This window comes from Etheostoma spectabile, unplaced genomic scaffold, assembly GCF_008692095.1.
Source record: "Etheostoma spectabile isolate EspeVRDwgs_2016 unplaced genomic scaffold, UIUC_Espe_1.0 scaffold00010590, whole genome shotgun sequence".
Lineage (NCBI taxonomy): Eukaryota > Metazoa > Chordata > Actinopteri > Perciformes > Percidae > Etheostoma > Etheostoma spectabile.
In genome coordinates this window covers 1-17,345 of record NW_022603847.1, presented here as the reverse complement: position 1 = coordinate 17,345, position 17,345 = coordinate 1, and the positions used below count along the sequence as shown (strand labels likewise).

At 41.3% G+C, this 17,345-nt stretch overlaps 1 protein-coding gene across 1 annotated transcript; it reads left to right on the top strand.

Annotated features, from left to right (window-relative positions):
• Positions 1-482: 482 nt before the first annotated feature.
• Positions 483-16,447, top strand: LOC116679334 (collagen alpha-6(VI) chain-like; the record flags this gene model as incomplete). Its single annotated transcript, XM_032509001.1, is given in 11 exon segments — positions 483-587; positions 4,243-4,833; positions 7,434-7,991; positions 8,245-8,865; positions 9,711-10,271; positions 10,934-11,211; positions 11,473-11,746; positions 12,266-12,622; positions 12,625-12,840; positions 15,440-15,667; positions 15,670-16,447. Coding segments are annotated over 11 exon segments (4,533 nt in total). The 3' UTR covers positions 16,446-16,447.
• Positions 16,448-17,345: the final 898 nt, after the last annotated feature.

Here is a 17,345-nt window from a genome sequence, read left to right as displayed (position 1 = left end):
TTCAATATTTGCATTCATCATCTGTTATAATAATACTACAATCTATTCATTGTTATCCAGTGAAATTGCTGATTTAGCAGGGGGTGGGGGGGGAGGTAACATTTAGGGGGGCTCAGCCTCATCAGGGACTACGCCCCCCTAAAGGTCTGGTCCTAGAATGGCCCCTGGTTCTAGCGCCTGTCTCTTTAATATCCTCTTCTGAAATAACTCAGTGTGCAGAGTTTGCAGTTGGTGATGGTGCAGTGGATATGACCCACGCCTTTGGTGTGGGGGATCAGGGTTCGATTCCCACTGCCATACATCAACCATTGAACCCTGAGCAAGGCACTTAACCCCTAGTCGCTCCACAGGTGTGCAACCTCTGACACATGTAGCAATTTTAAGTTGCTTTGGATAAAAGCGTCAACTAAATGACATGTAATGTGAAAATCCAGCTCAGGACACTGACCTGTGCTCTAACTCCTGTTGTCTCTGTGTTGTAGGACGGGAGAAGGTCTCGAGCCGTCGCAGCACGATGGGAAGAACCAGTCTGGTCCTCAGCTTCATCGTAGCGGCGTGTTTCTCTGGCATCGCTGCTCAGAATAAAGGTGGGGGCCGCGTAAAGTTGGGTTTCAAACGCAGTATATGTTGGGGATTCATGGTTTAGTTTTGAAAGACCCCCGAGTTCTACTTTTAAAGGTTCCATGACATAGTGCTTTTTGGATTATTTTATACAAGTCCCCTAATACTGTATCTGAAGTCTCTTTATATAGACCTTAGTGGTCCCTATACTGTATCTGAAGTCTCTTTATATAGACCTTAGTGGTCCCCTAATACTGTATCTGAAGTCTCTTTATATAGACCTAGTGGTCCCTAATACTGTATCTGAAGTCTCTTATATAGACCTTAGTGGTCCCTAATACTGTATCTGAAGTCTCTTTATATAGACCTTAGTGGTCCCCTAATACTGTATCTGAAGTCTCTTTATATAGACCTTAGTGGTCCCCTAATACTGTATCTGAAGCTCTCTTTATATAGACCTTAGTGGTCCCCTAATACTGTATCTGAAGTCTCTTTATATAGACCTTAGTGGTCCCCTAATACTATATCTGAAGTCTCTTTATATAGACCTTAGTGGTCCCCTAATACGTATCTGAAGTCTCTTTATATAGACCTTAGTGGTCCCCTAATACTGTATGTGAAGTCTCTTTATATAGACCTTAGTGGTCCCCAATACTGTATCTGAAGTCTCTTTATATAGACCTTAGTGGTCCCCTAAAACTGTTTGTGAAGTCTCTTTATATAGACCTTAGTGGTCCCTAATACTGTATCTGAAGTCTCTTTATATAGACCTTAGTGGTCCCTAATACTGTATCTGAAGTCTCTTTATATAGACCTTAGTGGTCCCTAATACTGTATCGAGGTCTCTTATATAGACCTTAGTGTCCCCTAATACTGTATCTGAAGTCTCTTTATATAGACCTTAGTGGTCCCTAATACTGTATCTGAAGTCTCTTTATATAGACCTTAGTGGTCCCCTAATACTGTATCTGAAGTCTCTTTATATAGACCTTAGGGTCCCCTAATACTATATCTGAAGTCTCTTTATATAGACCTTAGTGGTCCCCTAATACTGTATCTGAAGTCTCTTTATATAGACCTTAGTGGTCCCCTAATACTGTATGTGAAGTCTCTTTATATAGACCTTAGTGGTCCCCTAATACTGTATCTGAAGTCTCTTTATATAGACCTTAGTGGTCCCCTAAAACTGTTTGTGAAGTCTCTTTATATAGACCTTAGTGGTCCCTAATACTGTATCTGAAGTCTCTTTATATAGACCTTAGTGGTCCCTAATACTGTATCTGAAGTCTCTTTATATAGACCTTAGTGGTCCCTAATACTGTATCTGAGGTCTCTTTATATAGACCTTAGTGGTCCCCTAATACTGTATCTGAAGTCTCTTTATATAGACCTTAGTGGTCCCTAATACTGTATCTGAAGTCTCTTTATATAGACCTTAGTGGTCCCTAATACTGTATCTGAAGTCTCTTTATATAGACCTTAGTGGTCCCTAATACTGTATCTGAAGTCTCTTTATGTAACCTTAGTGGTCCCTAATACTGTATCTGAAGTCTCTTTATACAGACCTTAGTGTCCCTATACTGTATCTGAAGTCTCTTTATATAGACCTTAGTGGTCCCCTAATACTGTATCTGAAGTCTCTTTATATAGACCTTAGTGGTCCCTAATACTGTATCTGAAGTCTCTTTTATATAGACCTTAGTGGTCCCCTAATACTGGATCTGAAGTCTCTTTATATAGACCTTAGTGGTCCCTAATACTGTATCTGAAGTCTCTTTTATAGACCTTAGTGGTCCCTAATACTGTATCTGAAGTCTCTTTATATAGACCTTAGTGGTCCCTAATACTGTATCTGAAGTCTCTTTATATAGACCTTATGGTCCCTAATACTGTATCTGAAGTCTCTTATATAGACCTTAGTGGTCCCTAATACTGTATCTGAAGTCTCTTTATATAGACCTTAGTGGTCCCCAATATGTATCTGAGGTCTCTTTATATAGACCTTAGTGGTCCCCTAATACTGTATCTGAAGTCTCTTTATATAGACCTTAGTGGTCCCTAATACTGTATCTGAAGTCTCTTTATATAGACCTTAGTGGTCCCTAATACTGTATCTGAAGTCTCTTTATATAGACCTTAGTGGTCCCTAATACTGTATCTGAAGTCTCTTTATATAGACCTTAGTGGTCCCTAATACTGTATCTGAAGTCTCTTTATACAGACCTTAGTGGTCCCTAATACTGTATCTGAAGTCTCTTTTATATAGACCTTAGTGGTCCCCTAATACTGTATCTGAAGTCTCTTTTATATAGACCTTAGTGGTCCCTAATACTGTATCTGAAGTCTCTTTTATATAGACCTTAGTGGTCCCCTAATACTGGATCTGAAGTCTCTTTATATAGACCTTAGTGGTCCCTAATACTGTATCTGAAGTCTCTTTTATATAGACCTTAGTGGTCCCTAATACTGTATCTGAAGTCTCTTTTATATAGACCTTAGTGGTCCCTAATACTGTATCTGAAGTCTCTTTATATAGACCTTAGTGGTCCCTAATACTGTATCTGAAGTCTCTTTATATAGACCTTAGTGGTCCCTAATACTGTATCTGAAGTCTCTTTATATAGACCTTAGTGGTCCCTAATACTGTATCTGAAGTCTCTTTATATAGACCTTAGTGGTCCCCTAATACTGTATCTGAAGTCTCTTTATATAGACCTTAGTGGTCCCCTAATACTATATCTGAAGTCTCTTTATATAGACCTTAGTGGTCCCCTAATACTGTATCTGAAGTCTCTTTATATAGACCTTAGTGGTCCCCTAATACTGTATCTGAAGTCTCTTTATATAGACCTTAGTGGTCCCCTAATACTATATCTGAAGTCTCTTTATATAGACCTTAGTGGTCCCCTAATACTGTATCTGAAGTCTCTTTATATAGACCTTAGTGGTCCCCTAATACTGTATGTGAAGTCTCTTTATATAGACCTTAGTGGTCCCCTAATACTGTATGTGAAGTCTCTTTATATAGACCTTAGTGGTCCCCTAATACTGTTTGTGAAGTCTCTTTATATAGACCTTAGTGGTCCCTAATACTGTATCTGAAGTCTCTTTATATAGACCTTAGTGGTCCCTAATACTGTATCTGAAGTCTCTTTATATAGACCTTAGTGGTCCCTAATACTGTATCTGAAGTCTCTTTATACAGACCTTAGTGGTCCCTAATACTGTATCTGAAGTCTCTTTTATATAGACCTTAGTGGTCCCCTAATACTGGATCTGAAGTCTCTTTTATATAGACCTTAGTGGTCCCTAATACTGTATCTGAAGTCTCTTTTATATAGACCTTAGTGGTCCCCTAATACTGGATCTGAAGTCTCTTTATATAGACCTTAGTGGTCCCTAATACTGTATCTGAAGTCTCTTTTTATATAGACCTTAGTGGTCCCTAATACTGTATCTGAAGTCTCTTTATATAGACCTTAGTGGTCCCTAATACTGTATCTGAAGTCTCTTTATATAGACCTTAGTGGTCCCTAATACTGTATCTGAAGTCTCTTTTATATAGACCTTAGTGGTCCCTAATACTGTATCTGAAGTCTCTTTTATATAGACCTTAGTGGTCCCTAATACTGTATCTGAAGTTTCTTTCCCAAAATTCAGCCTTGGTGTCCCCCCCTCCAGGTTGTGAAAAAGCCAACGTGGCCGACATCGTCTTCCTAGTTGACGGCTCCTCCAGCATCAGCCCTGGGAACTTCCAGGAGGTCCGGTCTTTCCTCCGCAACTTCATCAAAGCCCTCGACATCGGGCCCAACAAAGTTCGGATCGGGTTGGCCCAGTACAGCGATGAGCCCCAACCCGTGTTCCTGCTGAAGGACCACTCCGACAAGAGGTCTCTGCTGGCCGCCGTGGAGAGAATCCAGCTCCTCGGAGGAGGAGGCACTGAGACCGGCAAAGCCATCGAGTTCCTCCAGAAGCAGTTCTTCACCAAGGAGGCGGGAAGCCGAGCTGATCAACGGGTGCCTCAGATCGCTGTCGTTATCACGGATGAGGAGTCCTCTGATAACGTGAAGGCACCCGCCCGGAAGCTCAGGCAAGACGGGGTCCTGGTGTTTGGCGTCGGGGTGGGAGGCACCAACCGGGAGCAGCTGGAGTCCATCGCCAACTACCCCCCAGATCGCTTCATGCACTCATTCGACAGCTACCAGGCTCTGCAGAGGCGGACGGATGAGCTGCTGGATACGGTTTGTGGCTCTGTGGTGGAGCAAAAGGAAGGTAAGGCGACGGATGGCAGGACTCGTTATATAGCTGCATATTAATATCACAAGAATAGAAAACAACTGGAAAATTACGCAGACATTTTTATCAGTGTGCCTGCTATTTTGGGCACATCCAAATAGCAAAAAAAACTAAAAAAATAGTAAAAGTGTTAAGTGTCTTAACCCTTCAGAGATATAACTTTTTACATGGAGTCTGGTGGGTGTGGCCCACCGTGACATCATGTTAGCTGACCAATGACACCTCTTCTCCTTGTTGCTATGGTGATTTCCACAGTGAAGAATCCAGATATTTTCTTTTAATAGTTTCTATCGGCAGTTGGTCTGATCACAGCCAACAATTTAAGTCCGATGGACTCCGTAGTTACATGTCTGCGACCAGCACAAGATTTCCTACATTTTGACCAATAATGAAGTTTGAAGAGTTAAAACTGGAGGAGAGAGAGACATTTGTTTGGTGAACTTCCAGAGATCTGTGCCACAGCCCCCCCACTCGGTCCCCCACTCTAGCTCTGAACATTCCGCCACATACACACACATTGGAAAATCTGAGACAGTCTGAAAACGGGACGATACGTAAACTGGGATTTGGGAGAAACCGTGCTTGATATCTGAACGTCCATTCAACCGAATAAACGCCAAAGTCTTATCTTCGGAGTAAACTTTTAATCATGTTTCTACGTTAAAGTATGGCGGCACAGCACGGTCCCAAAGAGGGGGGGTTTGGAGCGATGTTGAGCGATTTCTCAAACATTTCCCATTCAAGTCAATGATAACTTTTTCGCCATTTTTTGTTGATTTCTTGAAAACCGCACAGTAAATCTCGTTGAAAAGTCATAGCCCACCATTCCCGATCATTACACACGTTTTGATGTATTGTGTGTGCGCTTGTTGGCAACGCTTCGTGACTAGTAGTGGATCAAAAATCTGGCGGAAGATGAAAAACTAGAAAATGCATTTCCTGCAGAAAATGCGTGGGAATGCTGAATAGCTGAATTGCTAAAGCTAACCTGGTTGAATAGCTTAAATCAGTAAAAGTTGTAGAAAAAATTAAAAACGCTAAAGCTAAACTGGATAAATAGCTTAAATCAGTAAGAAGATGTTGAAGTAGTGAGAATACTAATAGAATAGCTGAATTGCTAAAGCTAACCTGGTTGAACAGCTTATATCAGTAAGTAGAAGCTTAATTAGTAAGAATAGTTGAAAAAAGTAGGAATGGTTTTAATTAAGTTGAATAACACCTTTACACCATAAGGAGCTAGAGCTAGATTTTAAAAGTTGAATGGTTTCAATAACTGAAAGTCTGCAGAAGACACGGACAACCGAAAAACGTACTGAATAATAAATAATCATAACGGGGTTAAAATTAAAATTTAAAACAAAATGTATCTGTGTGTGTGTGTGTGTGTGTGTGTGTGTGTGTCTGTCTGTCTGTCTGTCTGTGCGTACACACACAGACACACACACAAACACACAGGGACACAAAGCTCAACAGCAAAGCAATTAACAGAGACTGAAATGGTTGCAAATGGATACGAACGGTGGCCATGTTTGTAAACACAGCTAGGAAGCCTTTCATCTCTGTGATGTCATCTCTTTGATCTGTAATCAGTTAACGATGCAGCTGTTTGTACCCTTCACCTGTGGGAAACCGCAGCTCCTCAGACACTGAACAAGCTCTCAAACAAATGATCATATCACCAAAAGGATACGAGATATCAATAGAATAACCTCCACATGAGCACCAGAAGGCCTTTGTGAACATATTGATATAAAATGCATGTGGATAAACTTAGAAATGTGGGTGTATCAGCGATTTAAAAAGTGGTTCGCTCTGCGTTCTGCTCAGAAATGTGGACGATGTTTAACATGGCCGTGGATGGAGGAAGATCCTGAACTCTGGTCCTTTGAAAGCTTGGCTGAAACTAGACAAGAAACCCTACGTTTTGATTTGAAGTTTGCTCTCATTGACGTTAATGTTAAAATAAAATGTTTAATAATTGCTTAATATTTGAAAAAGTATAAATAACAGAAAAATAGCTGAAGAAGTCCCATCATCTGCTGAAAGAGCTGAAGATTGTAAAAGTTGAACGGTTTAAATAGCTGAAAGTATGCAGAAGTTAGAGAGAGCCAAAAAACATACAGAATAATAATTGCAATTGCAGCAATCGGCACACTGAACTAGAATAGAAAGTCTTTATTGTCATTACACACAAGTGCAGACCTGTGCATCGAGACTGAAGCAAAACCTTTACAGTGTCAACATCAAATATGTAAATATAAAATGTAAGTGGTGCAGAAGTAGAAGGAAAAAAAAGAGAGGGGGGACCTTCGGCACAGTCCTGAGATCAACTATATACATACATAAACTAGCTTTGTATACACATTGTGTAAAAAGTAGTTAAGTACTAAATAATAAATAAATATTGCACAGTAACGAAATGAAATGGCTAAAAATATATACTATACAAATATCAAATATAAAAATATTTGACCCCTCCTCAACTATTACGAACTAGCTATAACTTTGAGAGGAGTCGTGACTCTATTAAACTGTATATTAATGTAATAATAATGATGTTTGTCTTCTTCTTGCAGCTTTGGCAGAAAGGTTTGCAGATGTTTTCTTCCTGGTGGACAGCAACATCGCTCCAGCCCAGTTCACGCTTTTTAGAAACGACCTTTTGAAACTGATCAATCAGATTAACCCCGGAGCGTCCACCTACCGTATCGGGATGGCGCAGTACGGTGAAGATACGCAGGTTCAGTTCCTTCTCAATGCTCATCAAACTAAACAAGAGCTCCAGGCTGCTGTCAAAGGTTTCCGCCTGCGCCCGCAACCCAACCGGCCCCGTAACCTGGGCCGGGCCCTGCAGAACGCCAACACTCGCTTCTTTACCAAAGAGGCGGGGGGGCGTGCGCACCTGGGCGCCCGGCAGTTCCTGGTGGTCGTGAGTGGAAGAGACTCAGACGATCTTGTGTATCAGGATGCTCGGAAGATCAAATCAGCAGGGGTTACCGTTGTTGGGATGAGTGCAGGTGCAAGTCTGGATGCCCTGTATCGATTCGCCAGCTCTGGGTACGCGTTCGATTCTCCCAAAGTACTGATCCTGAAGGAATCCATCGTGACTGAGATAAAGGACGACATTACTGAAGGTGAGAATCCTCATCCATCATTCCTTTGGGCTCTCAGCCACCCAACCACACTGTAAGAACACTATGTAACAGGGAATAAGTTAGAAGATGTAGATGTTATGACCACAGTCCAGATTATGGATGACGGCTAATATAGAATATACAGTAGGAAAGTAAAAAGAATTCACAGTAACTTGCCAATTATTGCCAGTAAGTTACTGTACATTTTACGTTAAATTTGTTTAAAATTAACTTATTGCACTCATTTTCCCAGATTGCAAAGGAGCCAACATTGCAGACATTGTGTTCATTGTTGACGAGTCGGGAAGCATTGGAGCGGAGAACTTCCAGCTGGTGCGCTCGTTCCTGCACTCCCTTGTGGGCAGCCTGGACGTAAGGCCGAATAAAGTCCAAGTAGGCATCGTTACGTACAACGAGGAGCCCAAAGCCCAGGTCTACCTCAACACGTTCGATAACAGGGACGAAATCCTGCAGTTCATCAGCCGGCTGCCTTACACTGAAGGGGGGACGAACACCGGAGCTGCCCTGAACTTCACGCGGGACTACATCTTCATTGAGGAGTCGGGCAGCAGGAGAAGGAAGGGCGTCCAGCAGGTGGCGGTGGTGATCACCGACGGGGAATCCCAGGACGGCGTGCTTGACGCAGCAGCCAGTCTCCGTCGGGAGGACGTCAACGTGTACGCTGTAGGGATCGGCAACGCCAACAAGGAAGAACTGGAGCAGATGGCGTCTCACCCCGTCGATAGGCATGTCTTCAAGGTGGACAGTTTCACCGAGCTGAGGGCGCTGACGCACAGCCTGCAGAAAGTCGTCTGCGAAAACATCATCCATCAAGCCGTCAGAGTCAGCGTGAGGGACTCCGAGGCCAAAAAAGGTTTGACCCACTGGTTTTCATAGTCTTCTTTTGTTATGTGAACATTGATATTTCCATAGACACAGAATTATCAATATTTAAATTACCTCCCGACCGATATATCGGCCGATATTAAGCATTTCCCGATCTATCTGTATCGGCATTAATCCTCCATCTTCATCCGCTTATCCGGTAACGGGTCGCATTAATGACCAAAAAAAAGAAGTTATTTTTCTATAACTTTTACTGATTTAAGATATTCAACCAGTTTAGCTTTAGTGTTTTTATTTTTTCTACAACTTTGACTGATTTAAGCTATTTATCCAGTTTAGCTTTAGCATTTTTAATTTTTTCTACAACTTTTACTGATTTAAGCTATTCAACCAGGTTAGCTTTAGCGTTTTTATTTTTTCTACAACTTTTACTGATTTAAGCTATTTATCCAGTTTAGCTTTAGCGTTTTTAATTTTTTCTACAAATTTTACTGATTTAAGCCATTCAACCAGGTTAGCTTTAGCAATTCAGCTATTCAACATTGCCGCGCATTTCTACAGGAAATGCATTTTCTAGTTTTTCTTCATCTTCCACCAGATTTTAGATCCACTACTAGTCACGAAGCGTTGCCAACACGCGCACACACAATACATCAAAACGTGTGTAATGATCGGGAATGGTGTGCTATGACTTTTCAACGAGATTTATTGGCGTATTAATGACAAATAAACGGTTCTGATAAATGAATATTTAAAGAATAAAAACGGACCGGTCAACCATGTTATGGGCATTGCATAGTCTGTCCAGCAGAGGACATTTTCTGACCCTCCTCTCTTTGACTTTCCTTTTTCCTTTTGGCTTTTCTTCTCCAGCATGTGTACAAAAGGATGAAGCGGACATCTTCTTCCTGATGGACGACTCGGGAAGCATTGGGAACCAAGACTTTGAAGACATGAGGAACTTCATCATCAAGTTTTTTCGTACCTTCAACATCGGGCCGGACCACGTCCGCGTCGGGCTCGTGAAATATGCTGATGATCCATCTTTGCAATTTGACCTGACGGCCTCCTCAGATGTTGATAAAATGGAGACACGCGTGAAGAATATTGTACATCAAGGCGGTGGGACAGAGACAGGAAAAGCCCTAAAATCCATGGGCCAGCACTTTAGGAGAGCGAAGCAAACCCGTGGTCACAAAGTCCCAGAGTACCTGATCGTCATCACAGATGGGGAGTCCACTGACGACGTCAAGGCTCCAGCCGAAGAGCTGAGGCTGCAGGGGGTCACCATCTTCGCCATCGGGGTTAAAGACTACAACCAATCAGAGCTGGTAGATATCGCGGGCGACACCAAGAGGACTATCCAGGTCAATAATTTTGATGCCTTGAAATCTATCAACAACGACATCATCGAAGAAATCTGTTCTGAAGACGGTAAGTAAAGGGGAACTACACCGGACTTTAAAATACATATTCTTCCATCACGTGGTACCTGCTCTACTCGCCTTCTTTGGTTTTCCATGATGATAAAAAGTCCCGTAGACCAGCCAACAGGTACTTTTTCTAGTACTAGGTGGTACCAGCCAACAGGTACTTTTTCTAGTACTAGGTGGTACCTGGCAACAGGTGCTTTTTCTAGTACTAGGTGGTACCTGGCAACAGGTTCTTTTTCTAGTACTAGGTGGTACCTGCCAACAGGTTCTTTTTCTAGTACTAGGTGGTACCTGCCAACAGGTACTTTTTCTAGTACTAGGTGGTACCAGCCAACAGGTACCTTTTCTAGTTCTAGGTGGTACCTAAAATTATTTGAATATATACAAGTTGACAATACAAAAATGTGCAACTGCTTAACTAGTAATGATGAATATGTAGATGAAGCTATTGTGCGGGTTGCATTAGTGCAGGATTGTGATGCCTCAGAGTCTTGTTATTATTATTATAATTGTAATTATCATAATTATTGTGGTGTCTCAGAGTCCTATCAGCACCCAGTGATGACGTGTTAAAGAGTTGTATTGCCTGTGGAAGGAATGATTTCCTGTAGCGGTCCGAGCGACGTCTTGCACCACGTTGACGTGTCTGTGTTCTGGTTCCAGTTTGCAGAGATGTACAGGGAGACATATTTTTCTTAGTGGACGGCTCCGAGAGCATCTCTAAGGAGGACTTCAAGAAAATGAAAGAGTTCATGAAAAGTGTCATCAGCAAGCCGGCCATCGAGCAGAGTAAGGTGCACGTCGGTCTCATGCAGTTCAGCAGTGACAACCGGCTGGAGTTTCCCCTCGGCCGATACTACGGCAGAGATGAGATCCTCACCTCCATCGATGGTATGAAGCAGCTGGACCAGGGCACCCTCACAGGGAAGGCCCTCACTCAGGTAGATAATCATTCCCTTAGACTTAGACTAGACTAGACTTAGACTAAGTCTAGACTTAGACTTGACCACACTTAGAATAGACAAGACTTAGACAAGACTAGACTTAGAATAGACAAGACTTAGACTAAACCTTGACTAGACTTAGACAAGACTTAGACAAGACTAGACTAGACTAGACTTAGACAAATTGTCCCTTTCTAATAAGTCCATATTATAGTAGGACATATGAAATCATGCTTTAATGTAATTTTCCCATTCCAGGTGTCACAGTATTTCGATGTGAACAACGGGGGGCGTCCGGACGTCAGTCAGAGGCTGATCGTGATAACAGACGGCGAGGCCAAAGACGAGGTCCTGGGCCCCGCTGAGGCCCTGAGGAAAAAGGGAGTGGTGGTGTACGCCATCGGGGTGGGGGAGGCCAACACCACCCAGCTGTTGGACATCAGCGGCTCCCCAGACAGGGTGTATTCTAAGAAAGACTTTGATGCGCTGAAGGACTTGGAGAGCCAGGTGTCTCTGGAGCTCTGCCAGCAAAGTAAGAGCAGAAATACCCCCAAAATACTTTAGAGTAACCAGTGTTTGGGAACGCATTGAGCCATTAGCTTAATTTAATATAAGTTTCTGCACTTTAACCCTCATGTTGTCCTGTTTTCCTATATCAGTGTTCTATTTAATTCCCCACAATAACATGATTCCCTCCAATCTGAAGTCTGTTTTATATAGACCTTAGTGGTCCCTAATACTGTATCTGAAGTCTCTTTATATAGACCATAGTGGTCCCCTAATACTGCATCTGAAGTCTCTTTTACATAGACCTTAGTGGTCCCTAATACTGGATCTGAAGTCTCTTTATATAGACCTTAGTGGTCCCTAATACTGGATCTGAGGTCTCTGAAGTTTCTAGCCTCTGGGGGGCCAAAGGCAGGCTGGGGGGGGGGGGGTGAATTCATAGAAACGTTATAAAACGTCATAAAGTGACATTTTCATGCCATGGGACCTTTGAACAATCTTTGAAGTTACTGACTTTATGCTCTTTCTGTTTTCTTTCACCCAGATTGTACAATTAAAACCGCCGACATTATTTTCCTGGTGGACAGCTCCACAAGCATCGATGGAACCGAGTATGAAAGCATGCGGATCTTCATGGAGACAATAGTGAAACAAACCACAGTTGGCAAGGACATGACTCGTTTTGGGCTCATTTCCTACTCCGATGAGCCCCAGTCTCACTTTTCCTTGCGTGACTACGACACCAAACGAAAAGTTCTGGAAGCGATACCGAAGCAGAAGCCGAAAGAAGGAGACACCCACACGGGCGAGGCCTTGCAGTTCTCTTTGGAGTACTTCGACGTTGCACACGGGGGCCGTAAAGCATCGAATGTCCCTCAGATTCTCATGGTGATCACCGACGGGCCGCCACCAACCCGTACATCTTAAAGGAGCACTCCGACGCGCTGCGAGCCAACGGGATCACCGTCATCAGCGTCGGAGTCAAAGAGGCGAAAATTGATCAGCTGGAGACTATGGCCGGGGGAGACACATCCAAAGTTTTCTTTGTGGACAATTTTAAGGCTCTGGAAACTCTGTATAGAAAAATGTCTTCTGTCCTCTGCAACTCCACAAAGCCAGGTAAGAGTAACGGCACACCGACTCTTCACCGACACGTTTCCATCCACGTGTCAGTCAAATTATCTGAAGTTCGGTGAAAACACTCATGTGAATAAATCTGGGGAAAGTGTCCATCCAACGGCTTTAACCATTGTTTGGTATTCGAGTCAAATTGACCCAATTCACATTTTTACAAGAAGAACAATGTTACAAGTTACACTTTTTTTCTACCTGAATTCAACATGATAAAGATGTATTCTTGACTCAGTTCAGAACATTATTCTGGATATGACACTTATGTTTTTCCATAGTGGATTTTTAACATGAACTAGAAAATGCATTTCCTGCAGAAAATGCGTGGGAATGCTGAATAGCTGAATTGCTAAAGGTAACCTGGTTGAATAGCTTAAATCGTAAGCGTAAAAGTTGTAAGAATAGTTGTATAATGGTTGTAATTAAGTTGATTAACACCACTAATGTAAAAAAAGATGTTTTTAAAATTTGAAATGCTAAAGCTAAACTGGAGAAATAGCTTAAATCAGTAAGAAGATGTTGAAGTGGTGAGAATTGTTGAAAAATGCTGAACAGCTGAATTGCTAAAGCTAAACTGTATGAATAGCTTAAATCAGTAAGAAGAAGCTTAAGTAGTAAAAAATAGTTGAAAAAGTAGGAATGGTTTTAATTAAGTTGAACAACACTAATGTAAAAAAAAAAGATGTGGAAAAAATTCGAAATGCTAAAGCTAAACTGGAGAAATAGCTTAAATCAGTAAGAAGATGTTGAAGTGGTGAGAATTGTTGAAAAATGCTGAACAGCTGAATTGCTAAAGCTAAACTGTATGAATAGCTTAAATAACTAAGAAGAAGCTTAAGTACTAAATTTTTTTTGAAAAAGTAGGAATGGTTTTAATAATTAAACACATACTTGTAAAAAAGGTGGAAAAATTAAAAAAATATATAAATGCTAAAGCTAAACTGGAGAAATAGCTTAAATCAGTAAGAAGATGTTGGAGTGGTGAGAATAGTTGAAAATGCTGAATAGCTGATTTGCTAAAGCTAAACTGGTTGAATAGCTTAAATCAGCAAAAAGAAGCTTAAGTAGTAAAAAATAGTTGAAAAAGTAGGAATTGTATTAATTAAGTTGAACAACACTAATGTAAAAAACGTTGAAAAATTAAAAAAAATATATAATTGCTAAAGCTAAACTGGAGAAATGGCTTAAATCAGTAAGAAGATGTTGAAGTGGTGAGAATTGTTGAAAAATGCTGAACAGCTGAATTGCTAAAGCTAAACTGTATGAATAGCTTAAATTACTAAGAAGCATAAGTAGTAAAAAATTGTTGAAAAAGTAGGAATGGTTTTAATTAAGTTGAACAATACTAATGTAAAAAAGGTGGAAAAATTAAAAAAAATACATTAATGCTAAAGCTAAACTGGAGAAATAGCTAAAATCAGTAAGAAGATGTTGAATTGGTGAGAATAGTTGAAAATGCTACACAGCTGATTTGCTAAAGCTAACCTGGTTGAATAGCTTAAATCAGCAAGAAGAAGCTTAAGTAGTAAAAAATAGTTGAAAGGTAGGAATGGTTTTAATTAAGTTTAATAACACCACTGCACCATAAGGAGCTAGAGCTAGATTTTAAAAGTTGAATGGTTTTAATAACTGAAAGTCTGCAGAAGATATGGACAACAAAAATGTACAGATTAATAAAAAGAAAACATAACGCTTGTTAAGGGTTGATTGGGAATACATCGCTGTGGGAATTGAACCCGGGTCTCCCACATGAAGGTCATGTGTCACAACCACTTTGCCACCAATTTAATGCATTAGTAAATGCAGAAAAATCATACAATTTACACTATACTTAAACAGCTTTTTCACAAACACTGTAAAACATATCAATCTGAAAAGCACAAGACGGATAGCTGAATAGTTGGTAAAAGTTTTAAAGCTTGAACCACGTCTGTAGGTGAAAGTATGAAGGCGCTGACAATTTTGGTAGCAGAAGAAGATTTAAAGGATTTGAAGCTTGCTCTCATTGACTTTAATGTTTAAAAAAAAAATTGTTTAAAAGCTTAATATTTGAAAAAGTATAAATAGTAGAAAAGTAGTAGAAGAAGTCCCATCATCTGCTGAAAGAGCTGAAGATTGTAAAAGTTGAACGGTTTAAATAACTGAAAGTATGCAGATGTTAGAGAGAGCCAAAAAACCTACGGCGTAATAAGAAAGAAGATATAAATAACCGATTAACAATAGTTTAAATGCTGTGGAACAACATTCCCACAATTATAACCTTATGACAAAAAAACCACTTCCATTTTTAATAGTGTGCTAGTAGAGACTGATGCATTCCCTAAACATATATGTTATCTCAGCTGTCTGAAATTGAGATAAAGACAATATTTGTTTATAGATTATGAATGACAAATTTATTTCAGAATTGTTCCTAAAACCACAAATAAGTCCCGGGGCAATTTGACCCGAGGGACACGAAAAGGTCCCGAAAATGAAGACAACACCAGGGTTAACCCTTGTTTTAGACTAGACTAGACTGGACTTATTAACTCTTGTGAATTAGTAATACAGACAAAGGCCTTTCTCTTTTCTTTCTTTTTGGCAGCTTGCCAGATTGGCGATGTCGTCTTCCTACTGGATCGTTCTAGCAGCATCGACGAAACCAAACACAACATCATGAAAAACTTCACGACAAACCTAGTCGACAGCTTCGAAGTGGGTGAAGAGTTTGTGCATTTTGGACTCTGCCAGTTCAGCACCACGCCTAACGATGAGTTCTACCTCAACGAGTACTTCAATAAGAAGGATTTACAAACCGAAATCCTTAAGGCCAATACACAGGGGGAGACACGTACTTAGGCAGAGCCTTGGACCACATTAAGGATTACTTCGACAAGTCCAAGGGCAGCCGAGACCAGGTCCCCAAAAACCTGGTCCTGATAACAGATGGGGACTCTCATGATGACGTGGAGGACCCGGCTGACGTTCTCAGGGACATGAACATCGAGGTGTTTGCCATCGGCGTTGGAGACGTCCACGACCTGCAGCTCCTGCAGATCGCCGGCACCCCCGAGAGGCTGTTCACCGTGCGCAACTACGATGTCTTGCACAACATCAAGCAAAAGGTGGTCGACGTCATGTGCGATGACCCAAACCCTCCTCCACTCCAGCCGACATCATCCCCACGACCCCCCACGCCGCCGCCACCCCCGAAAGACTGCACCATTGATATCGCCATAGGATTCGATATTTCTCAAAGGACCGGAGCCCCTGGTGAGCTTCTGGTCAGCGGCCAGGCCAAGCTGCAGAACTTCCTGCCAAAGATCCTCAAGTACATTTCCTCATTAGAAGGCCTGTGCTGTGTCGGCCCCGCCCCCATCAAGCCCAACATCGCCTTCCTAGTGGTAGATAGAGATGGGCGTACCTTGTACGACACAAACTTTGAGGGCTACAGGGCGGACGTGGTGAACAAAGTCATGACCCTGCCCATGACACAACCTTCCTATTTCAACACGGCCATGATAAACGCCTTCAAGCAGAGGTTCAAGATCCAGTCCAAAGCTCATGTGAAGGTGAGTGTGGCACAGCTGGCAAACCCAGAAAATCAATGAAAGAGCCAGACTCCATGTAAATAATGAGTGATTTCATCATCGTAAAACATACTTCATATGAGAATGCTGCTCTATACATGCTAAAGTAGTAGATTATTACATGGAGTCTGGTGGAGATATGCTGCTCTATACACGCTAAAGTAGTGATTATTACATGGAGTCTTGTTGAGATATGTGCTCAATAACGCTACTAAGTAGTGATTATTTACATGGAGTCTGGTGGAGTATGCTGCTCTATACCGCTAAAAGGTGATTATTTACATGGAGTCTGGTGGAGATATGCTGCTCTATACACGCTAAAAGTAGTGATTATTTACATGGAGTATGTGGAGATATGCTGCTCTATACACTCTAAAGTATGGATTATTTACATGGATTCTGGTGAGATATGCTGCCTATACACGCTAAAAGTAGTGATTATTTACATGGAGTCTGGTAGAGATTGCTGCTCTATACACGCTAAAAGTAGTGATTATTTACATGGAGTCTGGTGGAGATATGCTGCTCTATACACGCTAAAAGTAGTGATTATTTACATGAGTCTGGTGGAGATATGCTGCTCTATACACGCTAAAAGTAGTGATTATTTACATGGAGTCGGTGGGGGTATGCTGCTCTATACAGCTAAAAGTAATGATTTTTACTGGAGTCTGGGACGATATGCTGCTCTATACATGCTAAATTAGTGATTATTTACATGGAGTCTGGTGGAGATATCTGCTCTATACATGCTAAAAGTAGTGATTATTTACATGGAGTCTGTGGGTTTTTGGTGATGGTGATTTCTGTTTCAATGTTAAACTACAAGGATCTTCCTCTTTACTAAAAGGTCTATCTCTGTAGGGATCCATCCATAATGTTGTCACACACTAGAATATCTCTCAAGAATTTCTGGTGTAA